The sequence below is a fragment of the Thamnophis elegans genome, chromosome 8 (genome assembly GCF_009769535.1).
Source record: "Thamnophis elegans isolate rThaEle1 chromosome 8, rThaEle1.pri, whole genome shotgun sequence".
NCBI classification, from domain to species: Eukaryota; Metazoa; Chordata; class Lepidosauria; order Squamata; family Colubridae; genus Thamnophis; species Thamnophis elegans.
Genome location: NC_045548.1, coordinates 4,471,934 through 4,494,906, shown reverse-complemented (window position 1 = coordinate 4,494,906; position 22,973 = coordinate 4,471,934). Strand labels below are relative to the sequence as shown.

General features: G+C 44.1%; 1 protein-coding gene across 1 annotated transcript; it reads left to right on the top strand.

Moving 5' to 3' along the window:
• Positions 1-8,891: 8,891 nt before the first annotated feature.
• LOC116511967 (tubulin beta-2 chain) lies at positions 8,892-16,906 on the top strand. Its single transcript, XM_032222229.1, has 4 exons — positions 8,892-9,066; positions 10,862-10,970; positions 13,829-13,939; positions 15,635-16,906. The coding sequence occupies exons 1-4, from the start codon at positions 9,010-9,012 to the stop codon at positions 16,693-16,695; spliced, it is 1,338 nt and encodes a 445-aa protein (XP_032078120.1). The 5' UTR covers positions 8,892-9,009; the 3' UTR covers positions 16,696-16,906.
• The last annotated feature ends 6,067 nt before the right edge of the window (positions 16,907-22,973 follow it).

Sequence of the window (22,973 nt, the reverse complement as noted above, 5' to 3'; positions counted from 1 at the left end):
CGGGGTGCTTAAATCTGCCCACAGGACCAGCCTGGAAATAGCAAAGGACCAGCCCTTGGTGCCTCTGGAAGCCAAAAGGTTTTAGCTGGCAGGTGCTGCAGGAGGCATCCATCCTGTCCCCCAGAGGTGGGTTCCTACCGGTTCGCACCGGTTCGGTAGAACCGGTTCATCAAATCTACCGAACCATTTAGAAGAGGTTCCACCAGTGGACCCGGAAAGCAGGCCACACCTACAGAAGAGGTTCCAAAAGTTTTTGAAACCCACCACTGCCACACACACACATACACACACACACACACACACAGACTGACATAGAGAGAGAGAGAGAGAAAGAGAAAGAGAAAGAAAGGAAGAAATAAATAAATAAATAAAAAAGAAAGAAAAAGAGTGAGAGAGAGATGAAAGAAAAAAAGAAAAAAGGGACAGAGAGACAAAAGGAAGGAGAGAGAGAGAGAGAGAGAGAGAGAGAGAGAGAGAGAGAGAGAACACATGGCTGGCAAGCCACTCCCACCAGGTCACATGGCCGGCAAGCCACTCCCACAAAGAAGGCCACACCCACAGAGTAGGTTCCAAAAATGTTTGAAACCCACCACTGCTGTCCCCCCACCCCGGCCGACCAGCAGAAGAGAACTATTGAGCCGAGGTGGCGCAGTGGTTAACTGCAGTACTGCAGGCCACTTCAGCTGACTGTTATCTGCAGTTCAGCTGTTCAAATCTCACCAGCTCAAGGTTGACTCAGCCTTCCATCCTTCCAAGGTGGGTGAAATGAGGGCCCAGACTGTGGGGGCAATATATGCTGACTCTGTAAACTGCTTAGAGAGGGCTGAAAGCCCTATGAAGTGGTATATAAGTCTAACTGCTATTGCTATATTGCTATAGATCAGGGGTGTCAAACTCACAGCCCGCGGGCTATAGGTATCACGCGCTGGCTATGCCCACCCCCGTTTTAGCAAAGGGGAAAAAAGTTGCAATACATCAAGTGACGATGCAAGTTTGACACCCTTGTTATAGGTGCACATAATTCTCCAAAATATTTTTAGATGCCCCAGGACATTTATTCACAGATAATCTTGATTTACCTGCAACTCTCATATATCTCATTCTCCTTCCTAGCATTTTTGTCTCCAAGCGCAGGCTTTGCTTTTTCAGAACAATCAAATGTTGATCCATTGGTTGCAAGAGGAAATGACCAACTGGTTTGTATCCTGGAACAACCCCCTCCTTCTTTAAGCCGAGAGGAAGTGCCTGGCCCAAAATCACCCAGTTGGCTTCCATGCCTAAGTCAGGACTAAAAACACAAGGTTTCCTGGCTCTAGCCTGATGCCTTAACTACTAGAATGAACAGACTCTCTTGTTATACTCATGTTGTTAGTTGTGAAGTTGTGTCCAACTCATTGCAAACCCATGGACAACGTTCCTCCAGGCCTTCCTGTCCTCTACCATCCTCTGGAGTCCATTTATGCTCATGCCTACTGCTTCAGTGACTCCATCCAGCTGCCTCATTCTCTGTTGTCCCCTTCTTCTTTTGCCCTCAATCTTCTCCAGCATTCGGCTCTTCTCCAGAGAGTTATATTCACAAATACTTCAATTTACTAAGTATATTTTCCACATAGGTATAGAACAGTGGTGGGTTTCAAAAATTGTTGGAACCTACTCTGTGGGTGTGGCCTCCTTTGTGGGAGTGGCTTGCCACCCATGTGACCGGATGGGAGTGGCTTGCCGCCCATGTGACCGGATGGGAGTGGCTTGCCGTCCATGTGAACGGATATGAAATTATGAATTAGTACTTAGGTCGGTCCAAGTAGCTATTCAGAAGTTAGTGGTTAGAAGCAATCGTAAAGCAAGATATGGAATTAAAACCAGAAATATTTTGTTGGCTATTTGAAAGGGAGTATAATATATATTTAATTTTACACATATTAGCAGCTGCTGGAATTGTGTTTGCACAATAGTGGGAAAACAGAGATATGTAAATGAATGAATATTACAATGTGCAGGAATAAATAAATTGACAATTAAAATCAAGAAGGCCTTGAATACTTTTTCACGTGGGATTTGTTTTAGCAATTGCCAACTAACGGAAACAGAAATTAGAAATCCAAAAGTATGAAAGAAAACACCAATTATGTAAGGAAAGGTCCCTGAAATGGATAAGGAAATATTACTAGATCATTATTAATGCATAGATAACTGCGGGACATTACACAGCCACCAGTGGTGGGTTTCAAATATGTTGGAACCTCTTCTGTAGGTGTGGCCTGCTTTCCGGGTCCACTGATGGAACCTCTTCTAACCGGTTCGGTAGATTTGACGAACCGGTTCTACCGAATAGGTGCCAACTGGTAGGAACCCACCTCTGGTATAGAATATACATAGCAATATATGTGATTAAACAACACATTCCAATTAATGTGCTTTTCTTTTGCAGCACACATTCCTGAGTTTCACACATTGTACCAGACCATAATGTAATTTGTTTCCTTTTAGCTAAATTATGGTAAGTGAGAGCAAGCCAGTTTGGTTTAGGGATTAAGGCTTCAGAAAACCAGGAGACCGTGAATTCTAGGTATGACTTGCGCATGAAGCCAGCTGTGTGACCTTGGGCCAGTCATCTCTCTCAGTCCAAGGAAGGAAGGAATAGCAAACCACCTCTGGAATCTTGCCAAGAAAACTGCAGGAATTTGTTGCCAGGATAACTGCAAACAGTTGCCAAGAATCAAGACTGACTGAAAGACCATTTTTTTGAAAAAAAGTGTGAACTCAGCATTGTGATTTCTTCACAATACAGTGTGTTGTTATGCATGAAATTAGTGTTATGTGTGAATAGGCTACAGTTAAAATGTGGATTAATATTGTGTGAATTTAGCAAGCTTCAAAACAAGTAGGAAATACATTGAAAATGAATAATAATATATACATGGCATCTATATTTATATTCACACACATAAGAGATGTGCCTGCTTGTTCTTTGGGGGAATGTTTCTTCAAAAGAAGATCGATGCACTCTCTTATCACACATTTTTCCCACAGTGCTTAAATGGAAAAAAAAAGAATATTCCGTTTCTAAATTCCCCCACCCAAAATAACATCCCATGTCATGTGATTATGAATCTACAGATCCTGTGATTCTCAAAGTAGAATAATAATCTCCACCTGTTAATACTATCATTTTAAAGATGTAGATAGGGGTTATATTCCTTGCAGGATTGCTCATCCCCAGAAGAACTGTTAAGGTAACATGGGGGGATATAAGCTGTTCCAAGTAGGGTGGTTTTTTGTAGAATCAGAATGTTCAATTTAAATTTCCAAATAGCGAGGTAGCCCTTTAGGTATTGCTCCAAGGGCTCCAATTACAATCGGGACAACACACAATTTCTTTTTCCACAGTCACTCAACTTCAATTTGCAAGTCCAGGCACTTTGTGATTTTTTTTCTTGCTGTTTATCTTCAGTTCCTGCATCTCCAGGTATTGCAATGTCAATGACCCATACTTTTTTCTTTTCAATTAATGCTATGACAGGTGTGTTGTGGGCCAAGTGCCTGTCAGTCTGGATTCTGAAGTCCCACAAGATCTTGACTTTCTCATTCTCTAAAACCTTCTCCACCTGATGTTCCTAGTGATTTTTGCTTGCTTAATAGATGAACAATACATCATTTTTGTGTGTGTGTGCACAAAATGAAACAGTATAATGCATATACAGTATATAATGAATCTGGACGCCTATTTTATATATATATTTAAAGTCACAACCCCTGGTATGCCCAAATATGGGAGGTTCGATTCCCAGCAAGGGTATGGCTAGCTGATGAGAGCTAAATAGCTTGAAATAGATCTATACTAGTCTCCCTTTATTTATTTATCAGCACAAATATAACATATATATACGTTTTTGGGAACTTGGGTATGGCTAGCTGATGAGAGCTAAATAGCTTGAAATAGATCTATACTAGTCTCCCTTTATTTATTTATCAGCATAAATATAACAAATGTAACAAAAAAGGCAACAGTAAAAAATATTGGGTTTCTGTCTGGATGGTCTCTTGTGATGAGCCTAATGACAGAGAGTGGAAGTGTGACCCTTCCTCCCATACTTGGGCATACCAGGGGTTGTGACTTTAAGTATATATATATATATATATATATATATATATATATATACCTCCCACCCTGGCTGGCTGATAAGGAGTCGTTCTCTGTAGCTCAAATGGTTAACTCCCTGCCTGGGAGGCAATGGAGCACAGGTTCGATTCCCAAACATGGGTATGGCTAGCTGATGAGAGCTAAATAGCTTGAAATAGATCTATACTAGTCTCCCTTTATTTATTTATCAGCACAAATATAACAAATATAACAAAAAAGGCAACAGTAAAAAATATTGGGTTTCTGTCTGGATGGTCTCTTGTGACGAGCCTAATGACAGAGAGTGGAAGTGTGACCCTTCCTCCCATACTTGGGCATACCAGGGGTTGTGACTTTAAGTATATATATATATATATATATATATATATATATATATATATATATATATATATATATATATATATATATATATATATATATATATATATATATATAGTGTCACAACCCCTGGTAAGCCCCAATTATGGGAGGAAGCTAACTGCTTCCATCATCTGTCAATTGGCTCCTCACAAGAGTCAATCACGACAGCACATTTATCAGCACAAATAAAACACACACACACACACACACACACACACACACATATATGTGTGTGTGTGTGTGTTTTATTTGTGCTGATATTTGTGCAGCACAAATAAAACACTAATATAACAAAGGCAACAGTAAAAATATTGGGTTTCTGTCGTGATGGATTCTTGTGACGAGCTGATTGACAGATGATGGAGGCAGTTAGCTTCCTCCCATAATTGGGGCTTACCAGGGGTTGTGACACTAAATAAATAAATATATAATGGAGGGATGAATTTCTGCATTAAGGCTTGCACCAATGCAAATGTGTATGCCCCAGCTATGAGATCCTCTTGGCTCACTCCCTGAGCAGCATTCCAGTAACAATACAAAAAGGCTACTCCGTGGCCTACGATCACTGGCAGGGTGGTGCGTGAGGCGGGTTTCCTTCCAAGTGACATCTACTAACAGTAGGAATGGGCAGAAACCAACCGCAGCATAGAAAACCCCATCCTACCCACCCACCCACCCCCAGCGCTATTCCGTTTCTCACCACAGCTGCTGCATCTGCTGAAGGACGGCCGCCTGTTCCCCAACCCCCAGCCTTAAAACGTGGGAAGCTAACGGAGATAATTCATCAGCACCGACCCCTCCTCTACAAAGAAGCGGATCTAGGGAAAGCGAGGCAGTTGGCACCTTGCTTTGGTGCAAATCTGACCAAAAAGACTCGCCTAATTAAACCAACTGCATTTTTTTAAAAAAATAGGAAAGATAATACTCTTCAGTAGAAACATTCTGGAAACCGGAGTGTTAATATTTCGCTTAGCGCCGACTTGGGGGGCTGGAGAGGGGGGTTTAACTGCTTTGACACGGTTTCCGTCCTTTGCAAAATCCCAGTGCACGTGAGAAAAGCCTTTTCTCTCTCCTCGTTTTCCCCCCGTCTGCCTCTCCCTTCTCTCCTTCTCTCCCTCCCTTCTTCCCCCCCCCCTCTCTGTCGTAGCTATTCTCTCCCCACCGCTCCCCCACTCCGGATAGCACCGCCGTCAACTCTTCCTCTCCCCCCCCCCCTCCCCACTTCGCTCCCATTGACAGCTTGGCGAGAAGCGACTGCTCCGACCAAGTACAATGTTGCGACCTTGACGAGACCCCCGATCGATCCTCGCTTGGAAAACTCGAAAATGCTGCCTGGCTGGTTTTGCATCCCGTGCTGCAATTCGAGCCCGAAAGGGGACCGTGGAGGGTGGGAGTGGGGAGGTCGGGAGAGACGATGGGGGGGGGGGAGGGACGTTAATGAAAACTCCCCGTTGTCTACAACGCTGAAACCAGAGTTGGGTTTTCTCTTCTCTCCCTCCAGCTCGGCTCCCGGAGGAAGCGAAAGGGCTCGATCCGCCAACAGCTGGGGTGGTTTCGCGAAAGGGTCCCTGTGTGTGTGTGTGTGTGAGTGTGTGTGTGTGTGTGTGTGTGTATGCAGCTTCTCCTGTTTCCCACGAGCTCTCTCCCCCCCCCCTCTCTCTCTCTCTCTCATCTATCTATCTATCATCTATCTATCTATCTATCTATCTATCTATCTATCTATCTATCTATCATCTATCTATCTATCTATCATCTATCTATCTATCTATCAATCTATCTATCTATCTATCGTCTATCTATCTATCTATCTATCTATCATCTATCTATCTATCTATCTATCATCTATCTATCTATCTATCTATCTATCATCTATCTATCTATCTATCTATCTATCTATCTATCTATCTATCTATCTATCATCTATCTATCTATCATCTATCTATCTATCTATCTATCTATCTATCATCTATCATCTATCTATCTATCTATCTATCTATCTATCTATCTATCTATCATCTATCTATCTATCTATCATCTATCTATCTATCTATCTATCTATCTATCTATCTATCATCTATCTATCTATCATCTATCTATCTATCTATCTATCTATCAATCTATCTATCTATCTATCTATCTATCTATCTATCATCTATCTATCTATCTATCTATCTATCTATCTATCTATCAATCTATCATCTATCTATCTATCTATCTATCTATCTATCTATCTATCTATCTATCTATCTATCTATCTATCTATCATCTATCTATCTATCTATAGAGAGAGAGGGAGAGAGGGAGAGAGCGCGTGGGAAACAGGAGAAGCTGCAGCACGAGACACGCCCCTGCCCCCCACCACCTTTCGCGGCGTTGCTGCTGCTGCCAAGGGGGCGGGCGAGGCTCCGAAAGGAACAAAAGACTTGGGGGGACTTGGGAGTCGGAGGGCGCGGTGCGAAGCGCTCTCCGAACGGAGGCTCGGAGCCTGAAAGCCCAGACGTTGCAGTTTTTTCGTCCCCTCCTCCGCCTCCTCCTTCTCCCTAGCGCCTTATTTAGCACCCTCTCTTCTCCCCCCCCCACCCCACCCCTCCGAGGAGGAGAAACCAAGAACAAAGCGCTGTTTCAGCCTTAAAAAAAAATAAAAAGTTGGAGCGCTCCCCACCCACCCGGGCTCCGCATGTCGGTTAAACCCTAAAAGAGATCGCTTGCGGGGTGTCTGTGAGAGAGAGAGAGAGACAGAGAAAGAGAGAGAGAGACAGGAAGAGAGAGAGAAAGAGAGAGACAGAAAGAGAGGGAGAGAGAGAGGGAGAGAGAGAGACAGAAAGAGAGGGACAGACAGAGAGAGAAAGAGAGAGAGACAGAAAGAGAGAGGGACAGAGAGAGAGAGGGACAGAGAGAGAGAAGGTAGAGAGAGAGACAGAAAGAGAAAGAGAGAGACAGAAAGAGAGGGACAGACAGAGAGAGGGAGAGAGAGACAGAAAGAGAGACAGAGAGAGACAGAAAGAGAGAGGGACAGAGAGGGAGAGGGAGAGAGACAGAGAGAGAGGGAGAGAGACAGAGACAGACAGAGGGAGAGAGAGGGAGGGAGAGAGGGAGGGAGACACAGAGAGAGAGACAGACAGACAGAGAGACAGACAGACAGAACCAAAGCAGACCTTCCTTTCGGTCCCTTCTCTGATCCGAAGCGCATTTTCTCTGCCTGGGAGTGTGGGGGTGTGGGATGACGGGAGGGGGGGGTTTCAAATCAGCAGAGGAGGCCAAAATGCCTTGAGGAATCATGCCGGGGGAGGGGGGCTGCGACGATCGCCCCACCCGCCAGCTTGACATGGCTCTGGGTTGCTTTAAGAGGACTCGAACATCATTTCCGCCTCTCCGCTTTCGAGAAGAAAAAAAAACCCTGATCGTTTTGATCCCGCCGTTCCCTTCTTTCTCTACTACTCTCCACCACTACTACCGTATTACTACGATGAGTAGGATAGGGGGGGGGCGGCGGTGGTTTTTTTTATTTTTCATTTATTTTTTTGCTGCCGATCTCTCGGTTGGTGGAATAGAAGAAGGGAGTCCATTTGACAGACCGGGAAGCCCCCCCCCCCCTCAAACCCTCCGCGATCCCTTCTTCCCTTCTAAAAAGGCAGCGAGCGAGCTGCTTCTCTCGCCGCGGGGGCGGCGTAGAAAGGAGAGAGAGGGGGGGAGAGGGAGAGAGGAGAGGAGAGAGAGAGGAGAGAGAGAGAGAGAGAAGAGAGAGGAGAGGAGAGAGAGAGGAGAGGAGAGAGAGAGGAGAGAGAGAGAGAGAAGAGAGAGGGGTAGGGAGAAGAGAAGGAGAGGAGAGAGAGAGAGAAGACGAAGAAGGAGAGAGAGAGAAGGAGGAGAGAGAGAAGAGAGAGGAGAGGAGAGGAGGAGAGAGGAGAGAGAGGAGAGAGAGAGAGAGAGGAGAGGAGAGAGAAGACAGCGATAAGAGAGGAGAGAGAGGAGAGGAGAGAGAGAGAGAAAAAACAGAAGAGAGAGAGAGGAGAGGAGAGAGAGAGAGAGGAGAGAGAGAGAGAGAGAGGAGAGAGAAGAGGAGAGAGAGAGAGAGAGGAGAGAGAGAGAGAGGAGAGGAGAGGAGAGAGGAGAGAGAGAGGAGAGAGAGAGAAGAGGAGAGGAGAGAGAGAGGAGAGAGAGAGAGGAGGAGAGACACACACACACACACACACACACACACACACACACACACAGAGCGGCCTTTTTGCCGCGGTCGCCCCCCCCCCCTCCCCCCGCGCCTGTCCAGAGCCGCATTACCTCACCCTGGGAGAAGGGGCGGGGCTTGGAGGGAAACGGGGCGGGGCTGGGGGCTGCGGAAGGGCGGCGCTCCGCGCTCTCCCCCCCCCCGGGTATAAAAAGGCAGCTCGCGGCCCCAGCCCTTTCCCTGTCGCAGGTTGCCGGCGCGAGAGCAGGTGGAGGCGAGGCAGGAGGCTGAAGCAGCGGCCACTGAGGGGGGGGTGCGTGAGCCCAGAAGAAAAGCTGTCGCCATGCGTGAAATCGTGCACATCCAAGCCGGCCAGTGCGGGAACCAAATTGGAGCCAAGGTACCCTGGGCGAAGAAGTGGCTCTTCTGCTGTCGGAGGCTTCGCGGCGGGGTGGGGGGCTCAAGTACCCACGGGTGTCACTGCATCTGTGGGCAGGGCGGTCGTTTCCTTCCCCCTGCAGCAGATTGGGGGGGGGGACTCGGAAGTCCAATACTATGCTCTCCAAATTAATTTCTTTCTGAATAGTTATAATTATATATAATTATAAAAAGATTATATATGTGTACGTGCATGCATGCATGTATTTGTGCATACATGCATGCATGCATTTACGCATGTATTTATGCATGCATATATTTATGCATGCATGTATGTAATGTATGTATGTATGTATGTATGTATGTATGTATGTATGTATGTATGTATGATCTCGGGTGCACATTTTCCCCTTTGTTCTGCTTCAGTGGAAGGGAGGGGAAGATCGCTTGTCGGCGTTCATAATCAGGTTCATTGCTGCGGTACAAAGAAACTAAAGCGGGCGAGCTTTAGCCGGGGCGCTTGGAGGGGGGAAAAAGGCGTGTCCCCCTTTCCCACCCCCCGTTGCTTTTTAATACGCGGTGGAGGGGAATAAAAAGCTCGGGCGACTCGGTGAGAAAGCAGGGATTCCTTTCCGAGCCACGCCCTTAACTCCCCTTCCATTCAGACGTACCTTCTATTATACATTAGTGCGACTCGACTAGAGGACGAATTGCATACAATTTAATTGGAACAGGAATTGGAAACTCCGGAGCACCATTCTGGCATTTCAGTTTCCAGCCAAAGGCGCAAGATGTAGAATTATACCCCCCCCTCTGCAAATTCTAATAGGTTTAATTTTTTTCACCAGGCTGGTGAGACTATTGAAGGTGAAATCCAGCTAACAATTGGAGGTGGAGGGCATTAACTCTTCGCTGCCATCTAGATCTGGTTGGTGGTACCCATTGTTGGTGCTTTTGACACCCGCCACACAGAAGCAGACTTGGGAGCCTCCTGGGGAAATTGGGACCCAAATGTTAGCTGGGCAGGAGGTTGGGAATAGGATCGATCCAGTGCTGTGCGGTTTTAAGCCTTCTGCAACCCCACCCCTCTTAAGACAGTCAAAAAAATTGCTCCGTATATCTTAAAAATACCAAGGACCACTGGTTCTTTTTTTTTTAGGGGACCTCAATCAGATGAAGTGAAATGTGTGCATTTATTTTATATCTCGGGGAAGGAAACTGGGGTTTTTTGGGGGATGGGGGGTTATAGACAGGTGTGTGAACCGAAGAATCCTACATCTTCACTTATTCTAATGCAGAACACCGGGTCTGCAGTATGGGCAAAATATATTCATTTTCTTTCGAGATGCAGCTGTTAATAAAGCCTCTTCGATGTAAAATGTCCTGCTCTTTAAGTATTTTCAGATATGTTCAATATTCTTTTGTAAAGAACATTGAACATAAAAAGGGGTGGGAAAAAAATCCTTCTTAAGACTAGTTTTAACTAGAACATATCTGAAAATACTAAAGAGCAGGAAATCTTTCGTTTATGGTTGCCCAATTCTCCTCCTTGGCAAAAATATAGAAGAATGTGGGTTTTTTTTTAGAATTAATGGCAGATTGAACCTCTGTCTGCCTTCAGCTGTAACTGTGTCATTTCCTTGTACTTTAAAACCCCTCTTCCTTTTGACACAGCTGCCTTGATCTCTGCTGGGGTGGCAACAGCAGCTCTGGCAGCAGAATTAGGCAGGGTGTGCCTTGCAACGGAGCACGTGCTGCTGCAGCCTCCTGGCATTTTTAACTGCAGTTGCTAACAGCTCTCAAAAATCCCGTTCCAGTTCTGGGAGGTCATCAGCGATGAGCATGGCATTGACCCCACCGGCAGCTACCACGGAGACAGCGACCTTCAGCTGGAGAGGATCAATGTCTACTACAATGAAGCAACTGGTAATTGGGGGGGGGGAGAGAGAGAGAATCTGTGATATGTTGTGCCTGAATTTTTCATTTGAGAGAGAGAGAGAGAGGGACAGAGACAGAGAGGGAGGGAGGGAGGGAGGGAGGGAGGGAGGGAGGGAGAGAGAAACAGAGAGAGAGTGGGAGACAGACAGAGTGAGACAGACAGAGAGGGAGACAGAGAGAGAGAGAATGAATCTGTGATATGTTGTGCCTGAATTTTTCATTAGAGAGACAGAGAGGGAGGGAGGGAGGGAGAGAGAAACAGAGAGAGAGGGAGACAGAGAGAGAGAGAGACAGAGACAGAGGGAGACAGAGAGAGAGAATCTGTGATGTGCCTGAATTTTTCACGAGAGAGAGACAAAGAGGGAGGGAGGGAGAGAGAAACAGAGAAAAAGAGAGAGAGAGAGAGAAACAGACAGAGAGAAAGGGAGACAGAGGGAGGGAGGGAGAGAGAGACAGACAGACAGAGAGAGACAGGGAGGGAGAGAGAGAGAGAAACAGAGAGAAAGGGAGACAGAGAGGGAGGGAGAGAGAGAGAGAGAAACAGATGGAGGGAAAGGGAGACAGAGGGAGGGAGAGAGAGACAGACAGAGAGAGACAGAAAGAGAGACAGACAGAGAGAGAGAGGGAGGGAGAGTGTCAGCACTCCTCCATTGAATAATTAGGAAAGAAAACCACGAGACTCCATTGATAGAAATCAAGTGTACTTTTACTAATTATAAATGATCAGAAGCGTAGCAAAGCGAAGACTGATTATTTAGGCACGAAAGCAAATGATATATAGAATAACCCATTCCCCACCCCTTGGCATCCCAGTTACAGTCCAATCATAATTCTCCCAAGTGTCAGGTGCGAGATAACTTCGAAAGGCATCACCAAGATGGAATGTCGGTGCCGTTGGCCTTGGCGGGAAACCTCCTCCGCATGCGCAGTAAGACAGGCAGCAGAAACTCCAGAATCTTCCTCCAGCACAAGTAGTAGTCCCCTCCCAAATACCATGCCCCCCTCCCCGTTTCAGTGGCAGCTGAAGCAGCAGCAAAGCAGAGGCTGACAGAGAGAGAGAGACAGACAGAGAGACAGAGGGAGGGAGGGAGAGAGAAACAGAGAGAGAGAGAGAAACACAGAGAGAGACAGAGAGAGAGAGAGAATCTGTGATATGTTGTGTCTGAATTTTTCATTAGAGAGAGAGAGATAGAAAGAGAGAGACAGAGAGGGAGGGAGGGAGGGAGGGAGAAACAGAGAGAGAAACAGACAGAGAGAAAGGAAGACGGAGGGGGGGGGAGAGAGAGAGAATCTGTGATATGTTGTGCCTGAATTTTTCATTAGAGAGAGAGAGAGATAGAAAGAGAGAGACAGAGAGGGAGGGAGGGAGAAAGAAACAGAGAGAGAGAGAGAAACAGACAGAGAGAAAGGGAGATGTAGAGAGAGAGAGAGAATCTGTGATACGTTGTGCCTGAATTTTTCATTAGAAGAAAGAAGGCAGCCACCGGGAGCAAAGTGTGACAAATCATTGATAAAACAGTCTGGTTAAATCCTTAAGCAAAGCATGAATGCCTACTTGAAATTCCATCCTTGTTTCCTGAGATGAGGCGTGTCTGGCTGTGGTCTGCATGCAGCCCTGGACACCTAATAATGGTACCTAGTTATAGTAAACCCTATTACAGGTAGTCCTCAAGTTAGGTACCGCAATAGAGCCCAAAATTTATGTTGCTATGGGAAACATTTGTTAGGTGAGTTTGCCCCATTTTTATGACTTTTCACGATGGTTAAGCAAATCATTGCAGTTGTTAAGTTAGTAACGTGGCGGTGAAGTGGATCAAGATTCTCCATTGACTTTGCTTTATCAGAGGATCGCATGACCCTGGGGATCCTACAACTGCCCTAAATGTAAACCAGTTGCCAGGCATTTGAATTTTGATCACATGACATGGGGATGGGCAATGGTCATAAGTGTGAAAAATGGGCATAAGTCATTTTTAAGTGGTGGTGTAAATTTGAACATCCATTAAATGAACTGTCGTTAAGTCAAGGACTACCTATATGTGATTTATATACATTACTATGTTATGTATTTTATATGTGGTTCAAGACAATTCCTGAGAGTGATCCAGGCAAGCCAGAAGATTGGCCATCCATGCCTTTAAATATAAAACCTCCCCTTCTATCTGTCTGTGTCATAGCTGTGTTTCTTTACTGAACAGCAATGAGTTGCCAAAAGCATAGAAGCAGTTTTCTTTTTTTGTAAAGATTTTTATTTTCAAAACAAACATACAAATCCTCCTCCTTTACGTACTGTAGAAAGTGTATCAGTTGGTTACAAAAGGCTTTCGTGCATCTCTTCCCACCGTCATCAAATATAATTCATATTAATTCAAATACCTTAACTCAGATATTTATTATATTACCGTCATCATACCTCCACTTTTATTTGACTGTAGTTATTTAAACGTCCTTCATCCTAAAATATACCAAGATTTAATATATAACCACATACTGGCATTTCATTTACTTATTTATAAAATCCTCCATTAACAATAAATCCTCATATCCTGTTCTAGCTAAACATCCATAATATTTAATACAAATTTTTTCTAATCCTCCATGTATATAATTTATTATCATTATCCTTGCTTTTTTTAACTATATCCTACATCATAACGTTTCCCCCCCCTATTAGTTAAAACTTAGCTGTGTCTAAAGTTTCTGTTCCTAAGCGAAATATTTGTTAAGTGAATTTTGCCCCCTTTTACAATCTATCTAGCCACATAAGTTGAATCACTGCACAGTGAAGCAGCTTTCTTTTTAATTGGTTGGATTAGTAATACTGGGTATTTTTGTCTTTTCCACAGGTAACAAATATGTTCCCCGAGCAATCCTTGTTGACCTGGAGCCTGGTACAATGGATTCGGTCAGATCTGGGCCTTTTGGCCAGATCTTCAGGCCTGATAATTTTGTCTTTGGTGTGTAGCTGATCTATGTGGCTTCTCTTTAAATCTTTTCTTTCACATGGGGATTATATAAAGGTATACTGTTATCAAATAGATAATCAAGAATGTAAGGGAACTATGACTTATTGGGGGGGGGGAAATAATCGTAATTGAACGTATACTGTACAATGAAAGCGAGTTATTTAGTTACACTAGATGAAAAATCTGTGATGGTAAATGTTATTCGAGAATACGGATGTTAAAACATCTTCCATACATTTTTAAATAATGACTTCCGACACTCCTCAGCAGTATGGGCAGTGCTGAGGGAAGCCAGTTGTTATAAGTTTCATACGTTGCCAAAACCTAGGCTTGTTTTAAGTCATCTGAATTCAACATATATAAAGAGTCTACGTGAAGGAAAGACTACTGATTCTTTCAAATCGACTTCCCCTGCATGGGACAAAAACATTTTCACTCTTTATTGAAAGTAGACCAAAACCAAAGAAGTTGTAGATGAATAAAAAAGATGATTAAAGATGGAACTAATTTCAGAAATCCTATTTAATTACTTTGGAGCAATTTTCTCTGCTCTGACGCTCACTTAAAATGTCAAACCCTTTCCTAAACTAAGATGGCAAGGCTATTTGGCCTTCTGTAATAGCATTTCCATCAGAAAGCAAGTGATGTGTTGAAATAAGACCTTTCTTCTAAATCAAGATACTGTACTTTACTGTAAGAAGAATTGAATTCTATGCAATCACCTGAATTTATATAGAGCACTCATTAATTCTAATGTAAAAAAGAGGCCTAATAAATTACATTTGCATTGTATGTTTAAATAAATACATATTTACTTAAGGGAAATTTGTGGCTTAAAAAGACTAAATAAGTCTTGTGGCCTTGGATGAATTAGTTCCCTAGAATAGGTTGGAGCTCGAAAATCAGTCGCAGTATCTACCCTATTTATAATGAGTGGTGCCTGGGTTGAGATACAGTCTTGAATAAATTACAGGGGTGGGATATATCTGATATGTTTAGGCTGAGAATAAAAGCTTCATTTTGGCTTTAGTATTATGTGTCAAACTGTGGTTATATTTAAAATACAGCCTTGGAGTGCTCAGATATATAAAGAAAAAGAAAACGATTTGGTATGTGCAAGGACACTCCCATCGTATCTGTGGGTGGGTCCTTAAAACAGCTGCATCTTCCCTGATCATAAGCCTAGACAAGCAGCAACAATTGAGACCAGCAGGTTGGTAGATAAGCGAAGTGGTTGCTGAGTGAAAAACCACGATTTAGTGATTGAACTTCAGCTGCGAAGGTTGTATATGCCAGGATTGGTCACAAACTTTTTCATCGTTGTCATAACTGAACATTCACTGTCTGAGGCAGCCACTAAATGAGGACAACCTGTAAAATATTAGTATTTAATGTGTCTCCTGTGTGTGTAATAGGTGGCATAGTCATTTAAAGAGCCGTTTTTAGAATTTGACCAAAATACAACAGGAGCATATAAATAGTTTGGTTTGGTTTATTAGATTTATATGCCGCCCTTCTCCCAAGGACTCAGGGCGGCGTACAACATTAAAAGAAACACATAATGGAAAAGTTAAAAAAATAAATAAATAGATAAATATAAATAATTTCTACATATGCTTGGTGCAAGGTGATATTTGTGAAATAATTATTAATCTATTTTCTTCTGGGTATTTTTTTTCCTTTTAGGCCAGAGTGGTGCTGGGAACAACTGGGCCAAGGGCCACTACACAGAGGGAGCTGAGCTAGTGGATTCGGTGCTGGATGTAGTAAGGAAGGAGTCTGAAAGCTGCGATTGCTTACAGGGCTTCCAACTCACCCACTCATTGGGTGGGGGCACTGGTTCTGGCATGGGAACGCTTCTCATCAGCAAGATTAGGGAGGAGTATCCTGATAGGATCATGAACACCTTCAGCGTAATGCCATCTCCAAAAGTCTCAGACACGGTGGTTGAGCCATACAACGCCACCCTCTCTGTCCACCAGCTGGTCGAGAACACGGATGAAACCTACTGCATTGACAATGAAGCTCTTTACGACATCTGCTTCCGCACATTGAAACTCACAACTCCGACCTACGGCGATCTCAACCACTTGGTATCTGCCACCATGAGCGGAGTGACCACCTGCCTCCGGTTTCCCGGCCAACTGAACGCAGATCTTCGCAAGCTGGCGGTCAACATGGTGCCTTTCCCTCGCCTGCACTTCTTCATGCCGGGATTCGCGCCCTTGACGAGTCGCGGCAGCCAACAATATCGTGCCCTGACAGTCCCGGAGCTGACGCAGCAGATGTTTGATTCCAAAAACATGATGGCGGCCTGCGACCCCCGCCACGGCCGATACCTGACGGTGGCAGCCATCTTCCGGGGCAGAATGTCCATGAAGGAGGTGGACGAGCAGATGCTGAACGTCCAGAACAAGAACAGCAGCTACTTCGTGGAATGGATCCCCAACAACGTGAAGACGGCCGTGTGTGACATCCCTCCCCGGGGCCTGAAGATGTCCGCCACCTTCATCGGCAACAGCACCGCAATCCAGGAGCTCTTCAAGAGGATCTCCGAGCAGTTCACAGCCATGTTCCGACGGAAGGCTTTCTTGCACTGGTACACCGGCGAAGGCATGGACGAGATGGAGTTCACGGAAGCCGAGAGCAACATGAATGATCTGGTCTCGGAGTACCAGCAATACCAAGATGCTACTGCAGATGAGCAAGGAGAGTTTGAGGAGGAAGGAGAGGAAGATGAAGCTTAGGAGGTTTGAGTAGGGTTAGTCCATAGGCAAGTGTCCAAGGTGAGGGCTGTACCAGTGCATGCTTTTCCAGTGGTTCTTGGTGCTTTTCACTGTTGCCTCTGTCAGCAGTTTTTGTAACTTCACTCTTTATGTAGTTGCAAAAGATTTCTGGGGAGAAAAGTCTTCTGTTTCAATGTCTAATCTCAAACATAAAAAGTATTTGTGTTTCTCATTGGTGTCTGGATTCTTTTCTTACAAAATAGCAATAGCAATAAGACTGGATTACTGTAACACGCTCTACATGGGGCTGCCCTTGAAGAGTGTTCGAAGACTTCAGTTAGTCCAGAATGCAGCCGTGCAAGCGATGGTGGGTGCACCTACGTACACCCACGTCACGCCTATCCTCTGCGAGCTGCACTGGCTTCCCATTAGTCTATGGACACGCTTCAAGGTGCTAGTCGTTACTTTTAAAGCCCTACATGGTATCGGACCTGGGTACTTGAGAGACCGCCTCCTACCATTTACCTCCCAAAGACCTATTAGATCCCACAGACTAGGCCTCCTCCAAATTCCATCTGCCAGCCAATGTCGGCTGGCAACTCCTCGGGGGAGGGCCTTCTCTGTGGCTGCTCCGGCCCTCTGGAACGAGCTCCCCGTGGAGATCCGGACCCTTACTACCCTCCTGGCCTTCCGCAAAGCAGTTAAGACCTGGCTGTTCCGGCAGGCCTGGGGCTGTTGAATCATCCAGCCCCATTCGAGGTTACGACTGTTGTGAATTTTAAACTGTTGTTTTATTTTTATTTTTTGTATCCCGTCCCTTTTTATTGTGAGCCGCCCTGAGTCTCTCGGGAGTAGGGCGGCATACAAACTCAATAAATACAAATACAAAATACAAATACCAATAGCAGTTAGATTTATATACCGCTTCATAGGGCTTTCAGCCCTCTCTAAGCAGTTTACAGAGTCAGCATATTGCCCCCAACAATCCAGGTCCTCATTTTACCCACCTCGGAAGGATGGAAGGCTAAGTCAACCTTGAGCCGGTGAGATTAGAACCGCTTAACTGCAGATAACAGTCAGCTGAAGCAGCCTGCAGTAATGTCATAAGGCTAATTGATTTAGCCTAATCGAAGGAATATGGCAAGCTGATACTAATTTCCTTTGTCCTTTACAGTCTGGACTGTCAGTAAAAAAAGTATGAATATTGTTTCTTTGTGATTCTGTAGTTTATATTTCTCCCTGTAAATTACAATAGCTCTTAAGGAATTTTGACCAAGTAATAATTCATTCTTTCCGTATAATGCATACTCACCACTGGGCTGTAGTCCTTTAGTACAATTTTAGGGAAATAAATTTATGGGCTTTGGTTATAGAGATTTGAAAAGTTGTAGCTTGCCAATCTGCTTTTTGATGCTTTCCCCGCTGCCTGAAAATTCCAGCCCCTCTCCCTTTTTTCAACATTTGGGGGTCTTGGTGAGAGTTAAGGAAAATGAATGCCTTAAACTGCAAAAATATAATTGGAGAGGTGTTCATGGCCTGCTATGTAAATCCTGGAATGGCCCACAAGGCAACAAAAGTTGGCTATCCTTTTAAAGCAAAAAAAAACAACAACAAGACACAAGTAGTATAATTTTTAAAATGAAGAGATTTGTGATTTGAGTTGAAAACTGCATCTAACAAATTCCCTTGCTGTTTTCCTTTCAAAGTGAAATCTGGTGTTAAGAATAATTATTTTTAACTTGTCCCAGTGCACAGCAGTTTAATTACAGCAAAACCATTCATACATAAAATGACTTGAAGCAACTTAGTCCTTCCGTGTTCATTTCATGAGCATTCAAACTCCATATTTAAAACCACAAAGTTAACTCTTTTTTCAATGTGAAGAGCCAAGACCTTAGCCCTGAAGCCAACTGGTGTTGAGAAAAGGGTGGATATTGGTTCAAATCCAGAAACAAGACCGAGCTTGCGTCTCAACGTCACAGGAAGAAGGAATAATTAAGGTATGGTTTGGACCTTCCATGAAATCACTGTAAATACTTTGAAATCGTGGTGTCAAAGATGATGTTACTCACGCCCTTGTCACCTCAAGGCTGGATTATTGCAATGCGCTGTAGGAAATTCTGTTGCTTTATACCAGCAAAAATATTCCAGAATTGGAAGACTGCAGAAAAGAACCAAAATATTATTAGTTAAGGAGATGGGGTCCTTGCTTGTTTTCTTAACTTCTTGCAGACGTTTCATTACCCTAACTAGGTAACATTATCAGTGCTGCTGTTAGTTAAGGAGAGTTCTTTTTTTTTTTCTGTTTGTTAGCTAGAAAAGAGATGGAGTAAGTCTTCCTTTTCTCATAATACTGGGATTCACACTTCCCTAATTAAGTTTAAAAGAGAAGTACTGAACACGATCAGAAGATTCCCGGCAACAGGTAAGTACAGTGAGCTGGAGATACAGTAAATCCAATAAATATATACCAGGCATCCATAACAGACCATGACAGGGCAAATGATGTGTATTGTCACCATAACATCACAATGTGATTTATGAATGAGCAAAAGGCTGGAGTGTGTAATGCGATGGATACTATGATGTACATTTCATTAGTTTTCATCATCTCGGTCCGTACCAGATGCCTGCAGCTGGATGCTTTCCCGATCACGTTTTTGTCCCCAGAGATTGATAAAAAATAAATGGAGAAGGACTCTGCCTTAACAGCAGTCTGATTCCTGGAAAGGGTTGGATAATACGCTAGGTCAAACCATTACATGGCTCAGTGTGTCAGGCTAATAAAGTCAATCACTACTAATGATGGTAGCAGTTGGATTCTGCATTTCTGGTCTTTATTTACATGAAACGTTGACATGGAGCTCAATGGGTATGAGGACTTAAAATGTATATAACTCCACACACCATAATGTTAGTGTTATCTATGTTTCTCTAATCAAAGCTATTTCTCTAATCAAGACAACACATCACCAGTGATTATGGACTTATTATAAAGAGAATTTATTTACAGGTAGTCCTCAACTTATGTCCTCAACAATGGAGCCCAGAATTTATGTTGCTGAGAACTTTGTTAAGTGAGTTTTGCCCCGTTTTACAACTTTTCCTGCCACAATTATTAAGTCAATCACTGCAATTGTGAAACTAAGTAACCCGGTTTGTTAAAGTGAATCTGGCTTCCCCCATTTTCTTTGCTTGTCTGAACGTCGCAAAAGGAGATCACCTGGCCTTGGCACACTCGTTAACAAACACAGGCAGGCAACCTAAAAGGAAGGCTTTCTTTATCAGTTCTCAGTTCAAACCGGCTTCGAGCCCAAAAAGAACATAAATGCAAGTCTCCGACAAGAATGCAAAACAAAAACTCTTACAAGCGCTGCACTTCTTCCACAGTCTCCACGGATCAGGTTTAGATGAAACACCAAAGCACTTATCTGTTCTGTTCTTCTTTTTTTTAATATATTTTATTTTCATTTTCATACACTCACATGTATACACCATACAGTATTAAACAGTAATTGCATCAATTCCTCTTGTCAACAATGCCCCAGAAAATAAAAGCTCAATATACCTCTTCCATTCTCCATACACCTCTTTCTTCCACCACCTTCCAACTTTCTATCTTCCCTCCATCATCCTCCTCTACCCTACTTCCCCTCGCCCTCTACCACTCCTCTCTCCAGATCCACTCCCCCCTTCCTTTTCGCCTCCCCCCACCCTCTCTCCCATCCCTCTCTACCCATCTTTCTTCTTTCCTACTCCTCCTCCCCTTGATGTATTTCCACGATATGTTAATGTACTTGGCTTATCCTATTTTTTTTTTTTAAATAGAGAAAAACAGTATACATGTGAAGTCACATTGCATTGAGATCTAACACATCGTGTCTAGCCTAATATATATCCCTCCCTCCCCCCCACCCTCTCGCCTGACCCCCCCTCCTTCTCCCCCCCCCCGACTTCCCAGAACCCGTACACGGTATAGATTTTTAACAAACACAGTCTAAAATCTATTGAGAAAAAAGAAATAAAGAAATTAATAACATCTCTACATTGATCTTAGCTTCTTCTTGCTAAGCTAACTTTAAACAATACCAAAGCACTTATCCAAGTGTAACAAGCATAAATCACGATTAATACTCAAGCAATGTTGTACCAAACAAGGAACACACGAAGGAACGTATGAAGGAACGACGTTGACTCCTGCGACTAGGGCGTGGCAGTATCCGTCCTTTTATCTCCAAAACCCCACTAACGAGCCCCAGCTGCATCGTTAATCATTGCATTCCGAAAAGACTCACAGCAGACATCTGCTGAGTCAACAACAGGTTCCCATACCATATTAGAAACCTTTTTTTAAAGTGTCCACCATTAAACCATCTTTCCAAGCAGCCTCCGTGTCTCCGATGTCTTTTTCCCCACTTGGAATTGAATCCAGAGGGAAATTTCTTCAACGCCACCTTTATTATTTTCGCAAATAACTCAAGCATATGCAACGCACCTTCCTCCTCCTATTTTCCCCACAACAACAAACTTGCGGTGTGCATTGGGCTGGGAGAGAGAGTGGCCATCCCAAAGGCATCCTGCTGGTTTTCATGACTAAGGCAGGACTAGAACTCAAGGTCTCCCACTTTCTAGCCTTGTGCCTTAACCACTAGACCAGGGGTGTCAAACTCGCAGCGTCACGTTGTGATCAAGTGAAGTATCAGGACTTTTCCTCCCTTTGCTAAAGTGCGGATGGGCATGGCCAGCAAGTTTGACAGCCCTGCACCAGACTGACTCTATAAGACCAAATATGAATATTGTATTGTCATAAGAAGTTATCTGTTCTGGGCCCCCTCCGTCCGGTAATGAACACAGACACAGGCTTAGCTGTTTGCCACTCTTTATTCACAGCAATTATAATCCTATTGGCTGAAAGCCTAGACACGACTCACTGGCAAGACGTTGGCAGCAACCCAGACTCCAACAGACACGGGAACACAAGGCAGACCAGACAAGGAGTTCTCCAGATTAGTACGAACGGTTGTGTCCTGCAAAAGGACTCCTCCCAAAGTCTCTTCTTATATACTCTCTTAGGAGGGGCCAAGCCACAACCACCTGGGCTTGATTATCTCTTATGAGTCTGTCTCCGTAACTGCTGCCTCCGTTTCTCCACCCTCCGTTGCCTGGCATCAGGGACAAACTCCCTTTGATCTTCCCCACTGCTCCAGGCCTCAGGCGCCTCCTGGGGGCCAAACAGCCTCTCTGGTCCCTGCTCTGAGTCTGAACCCTGCCCAGGGTCCTCCACATCTTCCGTAGCAGACTCATAGGGGTCCTCGCTATCGGAGTCCATCGGCAGCTCCAACGACTCCTGCTGGGCCACAACAGTTATCTAAGAAAACAATCTTACAGTATGGATGCTTCAAATGCAGACAAGGCTGCATTTGGATTGCAAATCGCACAGCAAAACCATTAATAAAGATGTCAGGAGCCTTGCAATAATTGCTGTGGTCTTTATTGCTAGGCCCTGCCCTCTTTATTTATGGAAAGGCTCCAGAAGGCAATGCTGAATATCACATGCTAAATAGCTCTGGGGTACAGCTGGCTAAACTGCCATATACAAAATCAAGATGGAATCTCCCTCTCTCATTGTTGGAAAAACTCTGTAAAAGCAATTAAGAACCCTGTAAGTGGCTCACATATGCAAATGTGCTGCTCTTAATTTATTCCAAGAAGAAGCTGCTGAACTGGATTGGGTTCTTTGTCTCTCTCTCTCTCTCTCTCTCTCTCCTCTCCTCTCTTTCTCTCTCTCTTTCTCTCTCTCTTATACACAGATCCTCATTTTCTGCAAAATAACATCGTGCACTTTCGATAAAATCCCCGCCTTAAAACTGAACTTATTTTGGACACCAAATCAAGTTAACAATTCAACAACAACATACCCTAGAAGTGTTTGGTGTTTTATCTTTAACGAGTTGTTTGGATTTAATGATTTGTTAGACTTTTTGTTTGCTGAAATTGCCAGGAGATGAAATGCTCCTGGGGAGGGATCATCCCACAGTCCCTTCTCCCCAAGGAGCATTACTTCGAAGGTCTGTGTTTGTATTTTTGCGTTCTCTTCTCACGGGTATTGTGTGTGCAATTCCCCCGCCTCCTTTTTGGATCAAAGGGTAAGAGTATCTTGGTTCTTTGCACTAATAGAGACACGCTACCTCATTTCTCACTACAATCAATATCATTTAGGCACATAGGTTTTTTCTCCCCTGCCCCAAATTGCTTTCTGATTGGGTAGGTTTTTTCTCAGTTTTAGTTCAGAGAGAACA

What these genes read in the sequence shown, in the direction of transcription:
- LOC116511967 (XM_032222229.1), top strand. Translation starts at nt 9,010, where the DNA reads ATGCGTGAAATCGTGCACATCCAAGCCGGCCAGTGCGGGAACCAAATT. An exon ending in CTACTACAATGAAGCAACTG is followed by an intron (nt 10,971 to 13,828) that starts GTAATTGGGGGG and finishes TCTTTTCCACAG; the next exon opens with GTAACAAATATGTTCCCCGA. An exon ending in GCCTGATAATTTTGTCTTTG is followed by an intron (nt 13,940 to 15,634) that starts GTGTGTAGCTGA and finishes TTTTCCTTTTAG; the next exon opens with GCCAGAGTGGTGCTGGGAAC.